This window comes from Peromyscus maniculatus, chromosome 1 (genome assembly GCF_049852395.1).
Source record: "Peromyscus maniculatus bairdii isolate BWxNUB_F1_BW_parent chromosome 1, HU_Pman_BW_mat_3.1, whole genome shotgun sequence".
NCBI classification, from domain to species: domain Eukaryota; kingdom Metazoa; phylum Chordata; class Mammalia; order Rodentia; family Cricetidae; genus Peromyscus; species Peromyscus maniculatus.
Window position 1 is genome coordinate 49,707,228 of NC_134852.1, and position 15,765 is coordinate 49,722,992.

Genomic DNA, 15,765 nt, shown 5'->3' on the forward strand with positions numbered 1-15,765 from the left:
TCCCTGCTTCCCTCTTAATCCCCCTCCCCCACCCCGAGTTAGAGCCTTAGCGATTTTGTTGCTCTTTTCAAAAACTGTGCTGTGGGCAGAATTCTTTGTCCTCAGAGTCTGTGTGCTGCAGTCCCCTCTCAGTGTGGTTAGGTCTTCCTGAGGAGACCTAACTCTGTGATGCCAGAAGCGGGAGGCCTGACCCTGATAGACACCAAGCCCTTAGGACAAAAGAAAACCAGCACTGACTTGGTCCCCAGCACTTGCATACCAGGAAGACAGCACCCCAGGAACCAAAGTGGCCAGCGCTTTGATCATGGATCTGCAGCCTCCAGAACTATAAGAAAATACGTTTCTGTTGTTTAAGCAACTCACTCAGACTGATACAAATAGTTCTTGGGTATTTCTGTTTGAACATTTTTTTTCTTCTGTTTGCTTTTCCTCTTTGGAATTTCCTATGCCAGTGTGTGGGACAGGAATATAGATCTTAGTGATTGCCAGTTACATTGCATAAGAATTAAGTTTGTAGAAAGAAATAAAGGATAAGAGTTTAGGTAATTTCAACAGCTAGAGCAGCTTTAATTAACCTGAGAGGTGGCATCTCAGATCTGGCGCAGTGATCATGCAGGTTCTAGGTTTCAAGCTGTAGCTAAGGATAGGAAAGGGGCAGGGGTTTTGTTTGGGGCAGAATGGGAAGTTTGACAGCTGTGTTTGGAACTACAGGGTCTGTTGTCTGCAGCCAGCTGGCTGGTTGCTTCTGCAGTCTGCAGGAGTCTGGGGGCGGCAGCTGCTTTTTCTTTGGCAGTTCCCTGATAGCTGGCTGCTGGGGAATTTGAGCTCAGTTTAGGAACTTGGCTTTCTTTCCTTCTTTTTCTTTTCATTCTGTCTTTTCTTTTTGTGGAGGTTGGTGTCCTGTACATTGTAGAAAGAGCATGTATGTTGGATACATAATTGTGGCCTCCTTTGAAAAGTACAGCTTGCCAAGTTAGGAAAATTGCTTTATTCTTAGTAAATTGGTATATGAATTTCTACCACATTTTAGAAAAAAGGATTGAAGCAAAAATTTTTGAATTGCATTTATTTAGCGTGTATGCGTGCATGTGAATGTGTGCATATATATGCCATGGGTGCCTGTGGAGGTCAGGAACAACTTACAATAGTCGGTTTTCGCCTTCCTGCATGAAGGACCTGGGATCAAACTCAGGTTGTCAGGCTTGGAAGCAAGGGCCTTTACCTGATGAGCTGTCCTGTCAGTCCCAAAGCAAGATTTTTAATTTTTATCCCTATAAGTTTAATATTAAATCTGCTAGATAATAATTCATGTGTTGAGATTTTGTATCAATGTTTGTTTTTATTATTTTTGTCCAATTTTATATAAATAGTTTTCAAGGTAGCTTTTTATTATCTTCATTTTGCAGATAAAGCTGTAAAATGTAAGGATTCCTTGAGAGACTCACGTAAAATTATGTTTGAGAAGAAGCAGCAGTGCCTCCCTTTAAAACACATAAACAAGGTTGTATGTTTAAATGTTCACTGAATATAAAGTTCATGTGACATTAATACTCCATTATGAACAGAAAGTGTGTTTCATATTTAGAAACCCATGAAGGATGTACTTTGTATGTTTGCTTTGATGGGGCAAGGTAGCTACCTCCTGCTTGTTGAGCTTCTGTTTCTGGGGAGTTGGAAGTGCTCTGTAAAAGGTTGTTGTGCTCACTAAACACAGATGTGTGACTGTCTGGATGGGGGGGGGCATTCACATAATTAATTTCACTTCTAATGTGCCTTAGAGTTCTTTTGACAAAGACAAATGAAAGTAATTATAGGGCATTTTAAACACTCATGTGAATACCAATTGCCTGCTGTTTGACATTTTAATCTAATGATTATAGTGATAGCATTCTTTGACTCTGTGTGTGTGTGTGTGTATGCATATATGCATATGCATGCATGTATGAAAACTGTCTGGAATGATTGTTGATGAAAATAATTTCCATTATATTTTGATTCCAAAAATATAAATCTTAAAAGTGTGTGTTTTCTCCTTTCTTCCTTCCTCCCTCTCTCCCTTCCTCCCTCCTTCTCCCCTTTCTTACAGTGTATTGAGTCTTCAGTATACTGGCCAACAAAAAGAGGCATAACCATATATGCTGATCCAGATATTCCAGCAGCAAGGTATTATTTGAAAAATCAGTTTAGCCGACTAGATCCATAGGACAGTATAATACAGCTTTACATAGTCATCTCTTCATGTTAGCGTTGGGGGAGGGGGACTTAGTTCCAGGACTACTGAGACTATCAAGCTGTGTGTGCCCAAATCCAAATATAAAAGTGGCATCATAGTTATATACACTCTACAACATTCTCATGTATATTTTAAGTCATCTCTAGATGACTTCTAATACCTACCTAATGCAATGCAAATACTATATAAGTAGTTGCTGTACTGTATTGTTAGGGAATAATGTTAAAGAATGAAATCTACATGTTTAATACAGGCAGTTTGTTTTTGCCAAAATTTCCAGTCTGATTGGTTGATTGCACAAATGTGGAGTCCACAAATGCAGAAGGTCACATGTACAGTAAGTATGTAAAAGGTTGATGATAGACATATCTCCTCCACACACACACCACCACCACCACCACCAACAACAACAACAACAACAACAAAAAAGGTGGTCTTGGAAATTTTGGCTCAAAATACACTACTTTGAAGGAAGGAAAAATTCTTTTTACAACTGATTAGCTGGCAACACAGTGGACTGAAAGCTGGTAGTGGGTCTAGAATCCCTTTGTTGCCTAGTTGGACCCAGCTGTATCTATAAGGCACCTTCAGTGAACAGAGTGGCCATGATGTGAAGGTCGAGTAAATGCAGGCCACAGCAGCATAGCTGGGTAGGTTACAAATTTGGAGAAGCCCAAAGATGGCTCCTTGTCATCTCCCAAGTTTCCAACTGTAGCCCTGTCCTCTTTACGATGCATGGGATAGTATTGGTGAAGTTAGAGGAAAGCTGTCCCACTTTCTGTGGGTGGCTGTGGTGTCAGCTCTTTGCAGGACTTTGGTGAGTGGCTCTGGGATTGGTCTTCCTGTGCTCAGCCTAGGACTCTGCCAGTTCACTGATGGGTTTTCTTTTGTGATGTAGGACATATTGCTGATAGCTGCAGGGTTGGAGGTGGCCTTGGGGCAGTACCAGAAGAGAACAGAGACAAGAAGAAAACAGTGAGAACTCCTCAGGCTTGGGCCACAGGGCCCTGCCTCCTGTCTCTCTGCATGGCAAGGCAGTCTTGATAGCTACATTTTGCTATGCAGTTGAGCATCTAGGCTACCCTCAGCTTGACAGAGGAGGGGAAGATGAAGCAGTCTCCAGAACTGTGTTAGTTGCCAGGGTGTTTCTTACCGCGTGATTGCTTTGGGCCTGACCAGTTTCTGTTGTAGAACTAAACCAGTCTCAGCAGCAGAGGCTGTGGCCAGTACCAGGCAAGGGTCCATAGTCAGTGCTTAGCCTCTGTTCTCACAGACACGCATCTAGGTAGATTAAGTGCTTCCTAACCACTGCTGCTTAAAATTTCTCCAGGAAGTGGTTATTTGTGGTTTGAACAAATTTGATAAAGTTTCCAGCCCAGTCTCAGCCTTGTTTTGAAGCAACTAATGGAAACTGTGCTGTCTCCAACTGGGTTCTTGTCAAATAATCCTCCAAGAATGGAATAGGCAGACTGTAAGGAATACAGACAGGGAAGTCCTTTGCCAATTCGGGATGAACTGCCTTAAACATGGTAACATAACTTAAAATGATGGCCATGCCAGATTTAAATGAAGCCTTTCAACTCTGAGTAGCCACAAGGACAAGGACAGGACCCTGCCCTCCAACAGTTCTTGTGTCATACAAGTAAGGCCTGTGGTTCCTCAGCATCAGGGTCCTAGCATCTCGGTTCTAATGGGGACCATCAGCAGTGGCAGTTGCCTGTTTGAACTTATGAATAAATCTCTTCATGTGTTTTGGTTTCCAGTGGGTTTAGCCAGAAGCCAAATGAGAAGCCTCTGCGGTTGACTGAAAAGAAGGACTGTGATGAGAAGAACGGCTGTGTGAAGTAAGGCTTGGTTTGCTTGGCTGTGTGTTTCCCCTGACTCGAATTGTTTACTGAAACAGTTGTTGAAATGATAAGCAGGAAGAATTTACCTCTGTTGTTTTTACTTCAAACCTCCATTCTTACAAGACAGTACATATCCAGGAAGTCCCCTGTAGGCTTAAATCTTAGTTCTGGTGTAAGGGGTCTTCTCGTCCTGGTCCCTTGGTGAGGTGGACAGTTTTTAAATTGTGTTAGGTAGAGTTTTATACATTCTGTGGCTGTTGTTTTGGTGGGTGGTGTTTGCTTTCCTTCCCAGTTTTCTGATGATGAATGGGTCCGCCTCCTGTTCTCGTAACAGCAGTAACTTCATTTGATACTTGTGTAGTCCATAAAACTGTCTGTACCCATGCTTCCGATTTTCCTATATTAGACTACCTGTAGCTGGAGTTTTCTCCAGTCCTGCCTGGCCCACAGTCAGGACAAATCTCTCACCTGCCAGTCCTGCAGTCGCTCAGACCCAACCAAGTAAACACATAGAGACTTACATTACTTATAAACTGTATGGCTGTGGCAGGCTTCTTGCTAACTGTTCTTATATCTTAAATTAACCCATTTCTATTAATCTATAAGTTGCCACGTGGCTCATGGCTTACCGGTATCTTAACATTTTCTCATGGTGGCGGCTGGCAGCATCTCTCTGACTCAGCCTTCCACTTCCCAGAATTCTCCTCTCTCCTTGTCCTGCCTCTACTTCCTGCCTGGCTACTGGCCAATCAGTGTTTTATTTATTAACCAATCAGAGCAACACATTTAACATACAGAACATCCCACAGCAACTACCAGCTGAAACTATTTCACCTCTGAGTAACTGGCTGCTCTGCAGTTACAAGACTGACTGCTTACAATAGTGTGTCCATGCTGTATCACTGTTCTTTATCAGTGTTAGCCTGCTGAGCCCCTTCCAAAGCCATCCCATGTCCTGTATGGCCTGACTAGCACAAGCCCCTCAGTGTTGAGGAATCAAGTGTGTTGAAGGCTGGTGTGGGGTTCACGATGGGGCTGGTGGCTTCTAATACTGACACCCTCTCCAAGAGACTCTCTCCTGCCTCGTGCTCATCGTTTTTGCTGTTATAAGTGACTGTTTTCCTTGGAACAAATAACTCTTTAGAAATTGTAATTTACTTTGAGATGATAATTGTCTTCTCTATCATAAAGCCTTGTCATACCTAGTAACTTGCTAAGTGCTCTTTGCTTAGTCCTGATTGGTGGAAAGTACAGCGGTTATTTGTCACCTACTATGTATTCCAGGGAGCTGAAGAAAGTCAGTATCCTAGTTAGGATCTCTAGTGCTCTGATGAAACACCACGACCAAAAGCAAACTGTCGAGGAAAGGCTTGTTTGACTCCTTACACTTCTGCATTATAGTCCTTCATTGCAGGAAGTCAGGACAGGCTTGCAAAGATTATTGCAAAAACATTTATCTAAAACCCAACTGGAACAAGGGCTAGTCAGGAAAAACAGTAGCTCTTGAGTCCCCAGGAGGGTGACTTAAAACACAGAGTAGGGCAGGCAAGATGGCTCAGTGGGTAAAGGCGCTTGCCACCAAGCAATCATGAATTCAGGCCCTGGGTCCCCACATCGTGGAAGGAGAGAACCTACTGCTTCAGATAGTTCTTTGATTTCCACACTTGCATAGACAAATGTGTGCAAAAATAATACATGGGTATTTTTTGTTGCTTTTTTTTTTTCAAGACAGGGTCTCTGTATAGCCCTGGCTGTCCTGAAGCTCACTCTGTAGAGCAGGCTGACCTTGAACTCAGAGGTCCACCTGCCTCTGCCTCCCAAGTATTTAGTGTGGAACCAATGTAGGATTCAGCATCAGAGTAACTTGGTGGGTCTGGGCCAAGGTATGCTGCAAAGATCATACCATGCAACAGATTTCATATAAGAAGTTTGGGGGGAGGGCGATAAGGCTGTTTCTGAGTGGAGCCATGAGAGAGAGAGAGAGAGAGAGAGAGAGAGAGAGAGAGGCAAATGGACAGGGAGACCAGAAAACAGAGAGAGCAAACAAGATAAATGATTTGGGATGGCAAGGATGTTGTATTTACTGGCGACAAGAGCAGACCACAAAGCACAACAGAAGCCACATTGAGATGATTTGGTATGGAGTGAAGAAGGGGAAGGGGTGTGTAGACTGGCTTGAAAGAGGCATGACGGGAGAGGGAGTGTGAATCAGTGGAGCCTGCTTTCTAAAGGGGCTTTAGCGCGTGTACAAAGGTTGCGCAGATACACACGTGCGTAGATTACATGGCGGCACACAGCCTAAGTCCCTGGGTTGGCCTGAATACTGACAGTGCGTGCATGGCAGTGGGGCCCTGTACGAGGCTAGAGATGCTGGAAATGTTGACATTCCACCCTTTTGTTTATTATAAGAAGGGAGAAGTTAGGGAGGCAGTGGACAGCAGTGAGGGTGCCAGGTTCTCAAATCTGCTTCCTGCTGACCTGGTGGGTGTTGGTCATCTTTGGGGGACTTGAGAAAGCTAGGGTGTTGCCTCTTTCACTTTGCTGTCCAGACTTTGTGGAGCTGGCAAGATGCTTGGCAGGGCAGAAGATAAAATTAAGTTTAAGAAGAATTTTCCTTAGATCCTGGTCATTTGGGGGGGGGGTGTCCCCAGACCAAGGAAAGGTGAGATAGTACTTATCTGGGGTGAGTCTGGCCTGTTTGGGGCGGGGGAATCCAGAATAACTCCCTGGAGCTTACAAGAATTCTTAAGTTTAAAAAAGATAAGTTTTAGACACATTGAAAAGCATCCCAAGGGAATTTAAAGTCCTGAGCTTGTGGCTATGATGATGTAGTGGTAGAGTGTAGTGTTTGATACTGTGCTCAAGCTAGATTAGTTCTTATCAGAATTCTAACGATTATGGACAATCACATAGCGAGAGAGCTAGGAATCTGGAGTGGGCTTTATTCTCTCATTACCAGTTAAGCTTTCCTGTCTCCGTCTAAACAAACCTTAAGGCACCTGTTCCTTTACCATCATCACCTGAACCCTCGGGAGACACAGGTGGTTGATTGCTGAGAGTAGTCAAAAATAAGGAGCTGTATTAAAATATGTTCTGTGAGTCTCCCTTTAAGTATGCGGTATGAATATCTCTGGGGTGTTGTTGTTTCTTACCACCTAGCTACATTTGACAGTCTTTATGCCTCTAGCTCTGTGGATAATAGTTGGTAGTCCTGTAACAACAGCTAGTTAGTTAAATTAGAGACTTTGAATATGGTATTGGAAATTGATGAAGCACAGTGTGATTAGTAAAGACAGGAGAAGGCAGGGGGAGGGTCAGGAAGGAAAGCATATGGGTTTCTTGATCCAGTAGAGTTGAGTATGGTTGTGGAACGGAATGGAAGCCTCATTCTTCTGGAATTAGAGACAGGGTAGTTGATATTGATTTCCTCTGGAACTTAAGAGAACAAGGCCCTGTTTGGGTTGTGGTGTATGAGGAAAGATTATCCTGAGGTGGGGGAGTAAAGGGTTTGAGGTGAGATAGGCGAATCCATTGAGGGAGGCTCTCAAGCTTAGCAGCTGTGGACATTACAAGAATTACTTTGAAGGGGCCCTGCCATTTAGGGAAAGGGGGTGAGGGGCATTGGTCTGGAGGAGAGAGAAGGACCTGATCTCCGATGTTAACTGGGAGTGGACAGGGGTTAGCATATGACTGGGGTAGGGAGTAGTCAGTCAAGTTCCATAGGAGGGAACAGATGATGGAGTAGGGAGGTCAGTAGGCGATCAGGAAGAGGTGAGGCTTTGGATGGGAGGCCTGGGTTTAGAACTGGCCCTCCCAAACGTGAGTTAAAATGGTGTGATTAAAGAGGTCACTTGGGGAGGGACCGGAGCCTAAAAAGAGTTTTACCCAGTCAAGGTGAAGTTCCTATGACATTGTAACAGCAATATTTTTTAAGGAGAGGTTAGTTTGTTCTTTCCTGAGAACTGAGGGTGATATAGACTATGGAAGTGCCAGGGGATGCTAAAAGCTGTAGATGTTTGTGAGATCTGGGAGGTGAGTTCAGGACCATTGTCTGCCTGGAGAGAGGTAGGAATCCCAAACTGGGGGATTATCTGGAGAAGAAAGTCAGGACTGTCTGAGCCCGTTTGTTAGTAATTGGAAAAGCTTTAGCCCAGCCTGAGAACGTATCTACTAGAACCAGGATCTCACTTAATGTGTATGACTCTACAGTGTAGGCATGTGAGTAAAATCAAGTTGCCAGTCAGTCCCCAGGAGAAAGCCACTAGCCTTGTGGGTAGCAAAAGGGATGTGATGACATTTTGATATTAGGGTCTGACCTTTGACAAAGTTTACAAGAGGCAGTAATAGTTTTTATAAACTATAAGCCCTCAGGTAGGCTAGAAGTAAGCCTTGAAACATTGAGACAGGGCCTGGCTATTAGGATGAAAGAGCTGGTGTGGATAGGACAGTGTCGGGGTGACTGTGAGGATGTGGGTTGTAGTGTATGGACTCGCTGGGTGGGTGAGGTGAGTGTGGGCCCTGGAGGGCTGCTGCTCTAACTGCCTTGTCAGCTCAGTTATTTCCCTGAGAGATGATGGAGCTGTCGGTCTGATGAGACTGCAAATGAATAATTCCTATAGCTTTGGGGAGGTGGGAGGCTTTTAGCATAGCCATAATTTGACCTGAGTTAGTTATGGATCCTCTTTTTGTTGTAAATACTCCACACTCTATTCAGATGGCAGCATGGGACAGGAGGCTATCAAAAGCATATTTGGAGTCTATGTAAACATTACGGACTGTCCTTGTGCTCATTGGAAGGCACAGGTGAGAGCCAGGAGTTCAGCCTGATGGTTAGTGGTGTGGGCGGGGAATGTCTGTGCGTCAGCCACCTCAGGATCTGACACTGTGGCGTAGTCTGCTTTACGGGTCCCCTCATGTAAAAAGGAGCTGCCGTCTGTGTACCAGGGATAGGTGGCCCGAGGCAGTGTGCCCGCCTGGATGGGTGAAGATGGGGCAGTAGATCTTCTAGGGCTCCACTGCAAGAATGGGATGGGGGTGGTCAGCATGGGGTTGAAGAGGAAGGCTTGAGATACTGAGGTGGGCAAGATTGAAAGTAAGTGTGGCCCTTCCACTAGTGCCGCTTGGAGAGAAGGAACTCAGGGAGGAGGTAGAGTTTGTAAGCCTTTGTAAGTTAAGAGATGGGACAGGTTATGAGAGGAGGAGAGAGCGGTGGGTGACGCAGAGGTTGGTTTCTTTGCTCTGTGAATGAGGAGCTCAGCAGCTGCTGAAGCTGGTATGCAAGGTGCCCAGCCTGAGTGGTGAGTTCTGGTTTCTTTGACAGGTGTGCTACAGGTGCAAGGGGGTCCAGCTGGTGGTCTAGGACCCCAAGGACACATCCCTCTTTCTCTGTTATATAGAGGGAGAAGGGACCAGTTAGGTCTGGGAGATGAAGGGTGGGGCCTGGAGGAAGGCTGTTGGGGCTTCTGAAAGGGCTTAGTAATGGGATGGAGGAGGGTTCATGTGGAGGGCCAGGGCTGCCTTGTGTAAGGGGCGAGTGAGGAGAGAAAAGGGGGGAGCCAGGGATGTAAGAAGCCAGCCATTCCTAGAAGTGATAAAATCTCTTCTTTAGTAGAGGGGACTGTCAGAGACTGGGTTAGGTGCTTTCTATCCAAAGTAATGGCTTTATGGGGTAATGGTTAGACCCAAGTAGGTGACCTGAAGGGTGGACAGTTGGACCTTGGAAGGTGAGACTCCTTAGCCCTGGCTGGACAAGAAGTGTAAGAGAGCAGAAGTGTTAGTTGGGCTAATTTGTAAGGATGGGCTACAAAGTAGAATGCCATCCACATACTGTATGAGTTTAGATTTGGGGAGAGATAGAGAAAGAGGGTCAGAAGCTAGGGCCTGGCCAAAAAGATGTGGGCTGTGCCTGGGTCCCTGGGGTAGGACAGTCCAGGTGAGCTGGGTGGAGAGGTGGGTGTCGGGGTCGGTCCAGGTGAGACTGAGTGCTGAGAGGGATGGAGAAGAAGGCATCCTTGAGATCCGGAACTGAGAAGTGGGGGGTTCTGAGGGGACAGTGGAGAGGAGTGTGTGAGGGTAGGGACCAGAGGATGGAGGGGGGCCACTGTAGAATCAATGAGCTGGAGGTCTTGAACCAGGCAGTAGGTTCCGATAGATTTCTTAACTGCAAGAATAGGGGTGTTGGCCGGGCGGTGGTGGCGCACGCCTTTAATCCCAGCACTTGGGAGGCAGAGGCAGGTGGATCTCTGTGAGTTCGAGGCCAGCCTAGTCTCCAAAGCGAGTTCCAGGAAAGGCACAAAGCTACACAGAGAAACCCTGTCTCGAAAAACCAAAAAAAAAAGAAAGAAGGAAGGAAGGAAGGAAGGAAGGAAGGAAGGAAGGAAGGAAGGAAGGAAGGAAGGAAGGAAGGAAGGAAAGAAAGAGAACAAAAAAAGAATAGGGGTGTTAAAAGGAGAAGATGTAGGGCAACGCAGCTTTTTCCTTAGAAGGTCAGAGGTAATAGGTTAAGTCCCCTACTGGGCTTGGGTAATGTTCCAGGTAGAGTCCTGTAACTAGATGGCAGTAGGGGAATGGTGCCTAGCAACAGAAGGGTTTTGAGTGTCCCAGACTTGGGGGTCCACCTGGGAGGCTGGCAGAGGAAATGGCATGTTGGAACCAGTAGGGCGGGTGCCTAGGAGGATGAGGAGAAGAGGAGCTGCTGGCCAGTCTGGGATTGGGCAAATGTGGGGAGCAAAAGAGATAGAAGTTTCCACTTTGGCTAAAAAATCTCTTCCCATTAAGGGTACAGGGCAAGCTGTTACAACCAAAAATGAATGGGTGAGAGGGGTACCCCTGAAAATGCAATTGAGTGGTGGGTCTGATGAGGTAGGTAAGGCTGTGCCCTACCCCAACAATAGGGAGACGAGAAGGAGAGGTGGGTCCTTAAAATTGCCTCAGCACCAGGTAAGTGGCCTCGATGTCCAGAAGGAAGGAAATGGGCTGCCCTGACACCGTGATGACTACCCTTGGCTCCCTGTCAGAGATGACAGTGGTCACGTCAAGGGAGCCCCAGCAGCCTCAGTGGCCAGGCTTGCAAGGTTGGCTGGAGGGTGGTCTGCCTTTGATGTTCCCATGCCTCGAGGTGCACAGGGGTAGTCAACTGACCAGTGTTCCTTTGGTAGCACTCTGGGCATAGCCCAGGTGGCCTGAGGGGATTAGGACAAGCCTGGGCCCAGTGACCTTCCTCACCACAACTGAAGCAAGGACCCAGTGGTCTGCGAGCCCCAGGGGGTAAGGAGCCTGGGGAAGTCACTGAGGCCAGTCAGATGGCTTTGGACAGCATTTGGTATTTTTGTTTACAGGTTTTTTCATTCTCCCATGGTTCACCTTAAAGGCCAGCACTAAGGCTTCTGCCTGTGGGGTTGGGACCCTCTCTCCAGATGCTTAAGCTTGGTCTTAGTGTCAGGTAATTTCTGGGAAAAGAAATGGGTCCTAAGGAGCTGTCTGCCCTCTGGGTTCTCAGAGTCTAGGTTAGTATGTTGTAAGAGGGCTTTTGTGAGACATTCTAGAAACTGAGATGGATTTTTCTATCCTGAATGATTTCCTGGAGTTTCTTACAGTTCACTGGTTTAAGAGCAACCTTACAGAGACATCTCAGGAGGCAAGTTGTAATTTGGTCTCTAGCTAGAGCACCTCCTAGGGTGTTACAGTCCCATCTAGGTCTTGATCAGGGACTGCTTCTGCCCAGGTGGATGAGCTACATTAGTCTGGTGAATTTTGTCAGTGTCAACTCTTTCCTGATCCCAAATTTGCCTGCTCTCCTCAGGAAGTAGGTTGTTAGTTAGTATCATATATATATATATATCATGAAAGGTGAGACTGGGTAATATATTGGAATTCTTTCATGTAAGAGGAATAAGAACCCAGTTTCTTTTCTATTGGAGAGTTTTGCTACTGCAAAGGGAGAAGTGTGGCCAGGGTTCCTTAGTGGCTCAAGAATGCGTGACAGGAGGAATGGAAATGGGTGCCCGAGTCAAAGGGTTGGAGAGGAGGGAGAGGTGGAGGAGCTGAGGGAGCAGTTGTATGTTGAGGTCAGAAAGCGGGAGGGGGGATGGGGGTGGGGGGCTCATTAGCAGGGTCCAGAGTAGTGGGGGAGGGTCCCTCTAGTTCAGATTGTATAGCTAGGAGCACATGAGCCAGGGAGCAGGAAGCACAGACAGGGTTTGGAGCTTAGGTAAAAGAAAGCTTGTATTTAAGGCAACTCTTTCCATCTACCCATCTGCTGGCAAAAGTTAGAAAGCTCCCGTAAAATATGAGACTCTAAAGTGCCATTATGCGGCCATTTTTAACTGGTTTTCTAAGGGGTATTTGGGCCATTTTTGGGTGCAAAGGTGATTCGTTTAGAAGCCTTTAATTAGGGCATTAAGCATGGAGGTTTGAGGTTTTCTAAAAGGCATCCCAGAGGAGATGCTGGGCTTGTTTATTCATCCATCCATCCATCCATCCATCCATCCATCCATCCATCCATCCATCCATCCTTGTATGTATTTATATTTTATGTGCATTGGTCTATCTATCTATCTATCTTTTATGTGCATTTGTATTTTGCCATGGGTGTCAGGTATCAGAGTCTAAATCCCTAGAACTGAAGTTACAGATAGTTGTGAGCTGCCACGTGGGTGCTGGGAATTGAACCCAGGTCCTCTGGAAGTGCAGTCAGTGCTCCTAACTGCTAAGACATCTCTCCAGCCTCTGAGATGCTGGGCTTATATTGCTGATAGGCTTATTCCCCATGAGTGAGGGAAAAAAAAGTCAGGTCCAGTGGCTTAAGAGAGGATCGATTGAGAAGGCATAGGCTGCTCAGTGAGTCATCAAAGAGCAGGGGCCCGAGGGACACGGGGCCCAAGACATGAGAAAGTCACAAACTGTCCATTGAGTTGTCACTCAAAGAACAGGCTTAGGGACAGAAGGTCCGAGAGCCACAAACGGGGCCTCACTTGTGGGTGATGGCCAGAGATGATGGTCAGTGAAAGGGACCAGCTATAGCCCTGAAGGCGGTGGCTGGGGGTTCCTCAGCCTCCAAGAACACTGGTGGGGTGCCAGACAACCGATTCCCAGGGGAGCGTTTGTGCTGATCAGGAGAGGGAGACCCACCAACTGTAGCAGCCAGTGTCATGTGGCAGGGCCTGGTCGCCAGGTAGTTGGAATGTGGGCTGTAGTCAAATATTATTTTAAGGTGTGTTACTTTTGTTTATGTTGCATTTGTTTTAACTCTGTGAAACAATCTGATGATCTAAAACACCTGATGGTCTAAATAAGGAACTGGCCAATAGCAAGGCAGGAGAAAGGATAGACATGGCTGGCAGGCAGAGAGGATAAATAGAAGGAGAAATCTGGGAGGAAGGATCTAGGAATGAGAGAGAAGGAACCAGAGAAGGAGGAAGACATCAGGGGCCAGCCACCCAGCTACACAGCAAGCCACGGAGTAAAAGTAAGATTTACATAAGTAAGAGAACAGGAAAAGCCCAGAGACAAAAGGTAGACAGAATAATATAAGTTAAGAAAAGCTGGTTAGAAAACTTTAAAAGTGCCAATAATCGTATGACCTCTCTACCATCTGCAGTGAACAGTGTTAGTGTGTTGGCTCTCTGGGTTTTGTGTTATTTTCCCAGTGAAAAGGGAGCATTACATGCAGTGTCTGTGTGTCCTTGGCATTGCGTATGTTGTTGTTTTCTAGCAATTTCACACAGATGATATCTTAGGATAACCATCATTTCTAACTTGCTTTTCTCTCCACTTGGCAAGGGCTCCAGAGTTTGTCTGTGTTGTTACTGTGGACCTATTGATTTTCATTTTAGATGCTGTATAGTGTTTCACTGTATGAATAAAAACAATTTCCTTTCCCCCCCCCCAAAAAAAAAAAAGAAAGAAAAACTGGTTAGAAACTAAGCCAAGCTAAGGCTGGGCATTCATAAGTAAGATTCATCTCTGTGTGATTTATTTGGGAGCTGGGTGGCAGCCCCCCAAAAGAGCAAAAAGAAAACAACAACAGTGGGCTGTCGAAGATGAACCAGGTCCAGCAGGGTCTCAGTGCACCCCGGGGCTCCAGGAGGGCCTGTTGAGTCTCAGCACCAGAATGCTGACAACGCATGTACAGTCATAGAACCCTGGAAGTGGCTAGAGATGCCAGAAATGCTAACAAAGGACCCTTGAAAGGATTGATGACTAGTGATGGTGTAGCTGCTGAGTCCCTGAGGCCAGGCTGGGAGATGTTTAATTTCTAACATTCCTCCCTTTTGTTTATAATAAAAGATGAGGAAATAGAAAGGGGTGATGTTGGGCTGGAGAGATGGCTCAGAGGTTAAGAGCACTGCTTGCTCTTCCAAAGGTCCTGAGTTCAGTTCCCAGCAACCACATGGTGGCTCACAACCATCTGTAATGAGATCTGGTGCCCTCTTATGGCCTGTGGGGATATGTACAGACAGAACAATGTATACATAATAAATAAATAAATCTTTAAAAAAATTAAAAAAAGATTTATTTATTATGAAAAAAGAAGAAAAGGGTGATGTTGAGGCAGGAATGAGGGCACCATGCTCTTTAGACTACTTCCTGTTGTCTGGGGGTGTTGACATCTTTAGGGACCCAGGAAAGCTGGGATGCTGGCCAAGTCCTGGAAGAGCACCCACTGTCCTGGCTGAATGGGATCATCTGGGGCTAGGAAAGTGCAGGCCTAGTTGAAGCAGTCTGTGAGGCTGGGCCACCTGGGGCTAGCTGCTTTGAAGCTGAGGGTTATGGATGTTGAGGGAACACCTGGACGTGGCAGAATGGTGAATCAGATATATATTAGGGGCAAAGAAAGTTAAGGAGTTTAGCAAGAATATTTTCCCTAGGTATACATTTGAAATTTTTAGGCCCATGGTCCTGGTAGTTGAGGGAAGGTAGTCCCAAGCACAGGGAAAGGGGAAGAGATCCTACCCTCAGGAATAGGCATGTAGAGAAACAGGCTGTTATTGACAGGAGTTTTTATCTGGAGTCCATTTGAACCATGAAAGGTGGATTCAGGCCAGATCTCTGAAGCTTACAAGAAAATTTCTAAGTTTACAAAAAAGAATTTTTTTTTAGCCATGTAGCATCCTCACTGTTTGTACAGTGCTGAGATCCACAGTGGAAAAAAGGCAGCAGACCCACCAGTTTAGACATGTTATCATCCTCACTGTTTGTACAGTGCTGAGATCCACAGTGGAGAAAAGGCTGCAGACCCACCAGTTTAGACATGTTATCATCCTCACTGTTTGTACAGTGCTGAAATCCACAGTGGAAAAAAGGCTGCAGACCCACCAGTTTAGACATGTTATCATCCTCACTGTTTGTAATCTGTACTGAGATCCACAGTGGAGAAAAGGCTGCAGACCCACCAGTTTAGACATGTTATCATCCTCGCTGTTTGTACAGTGCTGAGATCCACAGTGGAGAAAAGGCTGCAGACTCACCAGTTTAGACATGTTATCATCCTCACTGTTTGTACAGTGCTAAGATCCACAGTGGAGAAAAGGCTGCAGACCCACCAGTTTAGACATGTTATCATCCTCACTGTTTGTACAGTGCTGAAATCCACAGTGGAAAAAAGGCTGCAGACCCACCAGTTTAGACATGTTATCATCCTCACTGTTTGTAATCTGTACTGAGATCCACAGTGGAGAAAAGGCT

General features: G+C 45.9%; 1 protein-coding gene across 6 annotated transcripts in view; it reads left to right on the forward strand.

Moving 5' to 3' along the window:
* Positions 1 to 15,765, forward strand: part of Tdrd12 (tudor domain containing 12) — an 88,470-nt gene that overhangs the window by 32,791 nt on the left and 39,914 nt on the right. For all 6 annotated transcript variants that reach the window (XR_013053076.1, XM_076577638.1, XM_076577627.1 and 3 more), the window contains 3 exons: positions 1,407 to 1,501; positions 2,087 to 2,163; positions 3,997 to 4,077. Coding sequence is in view for 5 of the 6 variants with exons in the window: in XM_076577638.1 (XP_076433753.1) it covers positions 1,407 to 1,501; positions 2,087 to 2,163; positions 3,997 to 4,077 (253 nt within the window). In the remaining variant the exon portion in view is untranslated. The remainder of the gene's footprint in view (positions 1 to 1,406; positions 1,502 to 2,086; positions 2,164 to 3,996; positions 4,078 to 15,765) is intronic.